Here is a 5,842-nt window from a genome sequence, read left to right on the forward strand (position 1 = left end):
GTGGTGTGTACCTGGACCTGCCGATGGGGACGGGAAGGCTCCTGTGCTGGGGAGGAAGGATGGAGGGTTGGCACGGGGAGTGTTGCAGGAGGGCGATGCTCATAGTCATAGCGGCACCGTAGGTTTGGGGCTGTCTCTAGCAGAAATGCTGCGTTGTTTTCAGAGGTTGGGATCCTGGATTTCACAATTTCCATCTTCCTTCTCTGTTATCATTTTCTGAATTGCTAGGGGTGGCACGTGTCACGGTGCTCCTCGTACTTGTGTGTAAGCTGGAGATGGGTCTCTGGCGTGTGGCCTTCGGGGAGTCTCTTAGAAGGAGGAGAGCTGGGCAGAGCTGGGCCGTGTAGGAGCGAGCTCAGCCTGCGGCTCCTCCTGCCCTCGCCGCTGGCTCCGAGGACGGGGCTTGCCTCTTCTGAGCCACGGCCCTTGAGAAACTGATGGGTGGCTACGAACCTGGCGGTCCCTATATCCACAATGTGGTGACACAGCATCTACCAGTGGAGTAGATCTTTCTCATGGTGACTTTTTTAACCGTTTTAAGAACTATGCAGACAGGCAATCGCAGCCGTATGCCAAGGATGGGCAACCACGACCCGACCCAACCCAAGCTGTTCACCGGGGTTCGTGCCTGCCTTGGGCAAAGGCCGGGCTGCTCGTCCCCGTCACGGGAGCGGGGTGTGCACGGTTGTCTCGCTGTCGTGTGAGCGAACAGACGTCAGCCCCAAGGTCAGTTCCTGGTGCTGTAGATACGAGAGAAACGTACCCCCAGCCACGTGCTGGGCTGGGCTCCGACCTGGCCAAAGGAGCCTTTGGGCTGCCTTTCCTTCCAGCATTGGTTTCTCTGGGAGCATCACCGGGACAGAATCAGTTTAACTCTGCTTTAAGTCCGTTTTCCCTCAATTTCCAACAGCAGTGGCAGGTTTAGGTGAGTAGGTCATTCGACCTGCTTTCTCTGCTACCTCACTATTAAATTAACAGGTATAAATTAAATAGGAACATTAACTTAAATACAATCCCTTTGTCTTCCCGGCTGCCAGGTAGCTCTTCCATTCAGCTGATGTCTCTTTGCTGCAGTTAATCATAAAATAATACATAGGAAATAAAGTTCTTCACACTCGGCTGTACGGATTGGTCTGAGGCGTTTGCAGCGGTGGTATACTGAGCTCTGTTGTAAGGCTGGTTTTTAATTGATTAATTTTTCTGCCATTAATTTACCCTATCCATTAAAACAGTCTCACTTACTTTAATGACAGAGAAATCGGTGAATTGTCCATTCTGTTATATATTAGTGGTGTATTAAAGTATTAGTGCATTCCAGAAGGTGAGCAGTGAATAAAACACGCTCCGAACATGTGGTTATGCAACTGTTCCATGAAAATGAAATGGACAAACAGTACACTTGATTAAATTTTTTTTTTCCCAGTAAATTGGCACTGTGATTCACTTCCAGCTAAATTCGCAATCTGTGTTCTCAGGTGGCGTTAATACTGGAGCCCCAGCAGGAGAGCTGCGGCGGCTGGGGCTGCTTTGATTGCATTTTTAACGAAAGTTGTCGGAGAGGGCGTGGAGCTCGATGCAAATGTGCTGGTAAATGAAATGCAGAGCTTTTAGGTTCTCCGTAGGTGGGTCAGGCCGCTCACATTTACCCAAAAGAATTGTAACGGCGTGCTCGGGGGAGGCACTCGGTTAACGTGGCACAATGGGGGTCTTTGTATATCTCCGTTGCTCTGTATCAAATTTACTCTGTTGACAGATAAAAATCATCTTTTTGGTATCTGGCGACTCCATAAACGCTAGGTGAGATCCGTCTGGGACTCGAGCTGTCTCGGTAATGGAGACTCTGGAACTGGATCTCTATCAGGAGTTTTCTGGAAATGAAAAAGCTTACAGAGGGCCCAGCAGTTGCTCCCTGGCCTGTGTAAGAGCTGCAGAATAAAATTAAATAAGAATTATCTTTTACCGTTGCATCCTTGCAGCCTTTAAAGCTATATTTTGTAGCCTTCAGGCTGGTCTTATTGTTTTTTTCCTAATTGACTCGACTTGGAAAGCTCATCGTACCCTGCTAGATTGTGTAATATTTAACTTAGCATCGAAAATGAGGATCTTGGGATTGGTGTCAAATGGATGCTGTTCCCCTCTGAATAGCAAAGCCCATTCATAGTCATCCAAGTATTCGACTTGCTAATGCTAATGAATAACTTTCTGGCCCCTCTGCAGAGAGAAAGACTAACCACGAGAAGGTGGGATGAGAGTGGCATAAAGCAGGTATTGAGAGCATGCAATTCACACTGTGTAAATCCAGATCACAGCTTTAATACCTTTTTTTATTTATAGATTTATTTTTTTAGTTATAATTTCTAGCTTTTCACAAAGCTTTAGCATAGCAAACAGTCTTTTCTGATGCCGAGTTCAGCGATGACTAACACTATTTACAGGACTGTTTTGTAATCTCAGATCAGCCCACGTTAACGGGAAGTTACGTTTTCCCATCCGTCTTTTAAACGGTGCCTGAGAGTTGCTGAGGCCAGAGTCGGCCATCCGGGCTCTCCTCTTTGGAAAAAATGATGTCACTCTTCAGAACAATTTCTTAAAAAATTTCTAACGAAGTTAGGGAGGTCAAATTGTACTTCCTCCATTTGATTTATTTTTTTTTTTTGCATTAAGATCTCTCATTCCTCTGTTCTAAAAGCTAGTGACAAAAATAAGCAGAGGAGGTATTGCATAAGCACCACAAAGTCATTTGCCCGATCTGCATTTCTCGGTGCATGAGATCAGCTCAGAATATCTGATACGAGAAAGCTACTGGTGCGCAACTGCTGTAACTGATAGGAGTTACCTCTGTGAGTCATCTGGTAGGATGGTAAGTTGGGCTTTTTTTTTTTTTTTAAGTTCAAGTTTTTATGAACGTTTTTATAAAGCTCTGTCGCTGTTACTGTAAATCCTAGGAATATCTGGCACGGAGTCTTTGTAATATGAATCGGTGCGTCCATGTGCTTTCAAGTGACCTTGCAATCTGGAAAAATACCATTTTATCCCTGTGTTTAAAAGAAAAAAAAGAAAAAAGAAAAAAGAAAAAAAAAAAGCAGAATTGCTATATAAAAGGTTGACAGAGGGGTTAAAGCAGAGATGTTGCTCCCTCAGATGTGTTGCCTTCCCTGTCATCGGGACTGTCACCAGGCAAGTGACTCCCGGTGCCAGCTACAGCAGACAGCTTTACTGCCCGCGGGTCGTGATCGCAGGCACGCAGCGTTCGCTGTGCATGTGGGGAAGCTACGTCAGGCCAGGAATAAGGTTGTGGCTAATGCCCTGGACTGACCTGGCCTTACACAGGCTGGAGTGCTTCAGGAACTACTTTAGCTTCAGAAGAAAAGGAAAAAAAAAAAGAAGAAAAAAATTGGTGGTTTTTGGTGGGTTTTTTTGGGGGGCTTTTTTTGGGGGGGGTTTTGTTTGTTTTTTTTTTGTTTTAAACGTGACAGATCTCTGATCACCCCAAGCCCCGCAAAATGGGCTTGTGTTGCAGAGAAATTACACTTCCTTAGGAGATACCCCCAGTGTGCCGAGTTGTGTGAATGCCAGAAGCTGCGCAGGTGGTGGGAGGGGAAGGCTGGGAGCCAGGAACGTGTGTGTGATGCTGGCCTTGAGTTTTGGGGCCTTACCACCTTTTGCAGCTCCAGAGGAAAACTCAACAGATGCTGTTAAAACACTAACAAAGTGTGCATGGGTTGGGGAGGAAATCTCACAAATGCTTTGCAGGCTTGCTGAGCAAGGAGGGCTAAAATACACGGACCTGGCTGCAGGCTTCGTGCTCCCTGCGGCAGAGCTCCTGGCATCTCTGCAGGCAGAGGCCCTTGGCACGGGCACAGTGCTTTGAGCTGGCGAGAAACTTCCCAACAGGATGGTTGGAAAATGCTGATTTTGAAGAAATAGAAACGTTCTGTGGGGAACGTGTTGATTTTGTTTTTGTTGTTGGGTTTTTCTAATGGAGAGCAAGTGGGTTTCCCAGGGTGACCCTGCCTGGTATCACCTCCTTAGTGCTGCTGAGGCAGGAGCCCGGGTGCGCAGGGAGCCCGGGCACTGCTCTCCCCACCGAAACACTGGTGGTGGGTCTGGGCAGGGTGAGGGGAAATTTTGGTGGTTTTCCTCTTCAAATGAGAATTTGATGGAGGCTGTAAGAAAGGCATGTCTGTGCGCTTGTTTTTAAACAGGTGATTCACAGGTTGTATATGTTAAAATACAGTAAATCCAAGGTCAAGTTAAATTTTTCCAGCAAAAGAGACTGAAAATGATTTATTGAGTGGAACAGTTAAATACTAGGACAGTTGTGCTTTGTCTCATGCCAAGGGAACTAACCCCTCCTCCCTCTCCTTGTCCTCAGGTTCAGTGGCAAATATGAACATTTGTCAACATTTGACAACAACTCCTTGGGACATCATGAATTTGCTGGAATCTAGACCACAGAGCACTTGCAGTAGAGCTTTTTAAATTCAAATTTAATTTAAATGAAAGAAAAATAATCGTCTGGATCAATTGAAGTGATGGCTAGCAAAAGAAAATCCACAACTCCCTGCATGATACCAGTAAAAACACTGGTGCTTCAGGAGACTGAACTGGATGCTGTAGAAAATAATCGTGAAGGAACACAACAAGATGCTCCTGCGGAAGGGCCAGCAGCTAGTGATGCTGGTGCCAGTAGCAGTAATAACGGAGCTTTGTCGAACGGGCACCGCGGTATTGCTGACAGTGACACTTATATCTGCAAGTCTTGTGACTTTGGATCTCAAGACGTTCATCATTTCTTTGGGCACTTGGACTCTGAGCACTTAGACTTTAGCAAAGACCCTGCCTTTGCATGTGTTGCGTGTAACTTTCTGGCAAATAGCCACGAAGGGCTCTCGCACCACAATGCAGAGTCACATGCTGGTGAAACGAGCTTTGTCTGGAGGGTGGCTAAGCAGGACAATCATACAACTGTGGAGCAAAGTCTCTGTGAGGCCACCAGCAGCCACGACCTTCCAGGAGAGGTCCCTGAAGAAGGAGTGGACGGCCAGTCTGAAATTATCATTACCAAAACCCCCATCATGAAGATAATGAAAGGTAAACCCGAGGCCAAAAAAATCCACACGTTGAAGGAGAATGCATCAAGTCAGTTGGGCAGTGAGTCGGAGGTGAAAGACGGAGAGCATTCATTCCCAAATGGGTCCGTGCCGGTCAGCCAGCCCACTGCGAGTTCAACAAAATCATCTCATATCGTGAATGGCTCCATCATAGGAAACGTGCCTGTTCTGCAGGCGGGTGTTGCACAACTTGTGTCACTGCAGCAGCAACCCCCGTTGCATCAGCAGCTACCTACGTCCAAGTCCCTTCCCAAGGTGATGATTCCCCTGAGCAGCATTCCAACATACAATGCTGCCATGGACTCCAACAGCTTCCTGAAAAACTCTTTCCACAAGTTCCCCTACCCCACCAAAGCCGAGCTCTGCTACTTGACCGTGGTGACGAAGTACCCAGAAGAGCAGCTGAAGATCTGGTTCACTGCCCAGAGATTGAAGCAAGGCATCAGCTGGTCACCAGAGGAGATCGAAGATGCTAGAAAGAAGATGTTCAACACCGTTATTCAGTCCGTGCCGCAACCCACCATTACAGTTTTGAACACGCCACTGGTTGCAAATCCTGGGACCGTCCCCCATCTTATTCAGGCGACTTTACCAGGCCACGTGGTGGGGCAGCCGGAGGGGACGGGGGGGCTGCTGGTCACACAGCCCATCATGGCGAATGGGTTGAAGGGCACCAGCTCCTCCTTCACCTTGGCGGTGACTTCTGTCCCCAAGCCCCAGCCCGCGGC

At 47.5% G+C, this 5,842-nt stretch overlaps 1 protein-coding gene across 1 annotated transcript in view; it reads left to right on the forward strand.

Annotated features, from left to right (window-relative positions):
* Positions 1-4,535: 4,535 nt before the first annotated feature.
* Positions 4,536-5,842, forward strand: part of ZHX3 (zinc fingers and homeoboxes 3) — a gene marked incomplete at its 3' end in the record, with an annotated part of 1,574 nt that continues 267 nt past the window's right edge. The window contains exon 1 of the mRNA XM_009707922.1: positions 4,536-5,840. Within this exon, the coding sequence (XP_009706224.1) occupies positions 4,536-5,840 (1,305 nt within the window). The remainder of the gene's footprint in view (positions 5,841-5,842) is intronic.

The sequence above is a fragment of the Cariama cristata genome, unplaced genomic scaffold, assembly GCF_000690535.1.
Source record: "Cariama cristata isolate BGI_N322 unplaced genomic scaffold, ASM69053v1 scaffold14339, whole genome shotgun sequence".
NCBI lineage: Eukaryota > Metazoa > Chordata > Aves > Cariamiformes > Cariamidae > Cariama > Cariama cristata.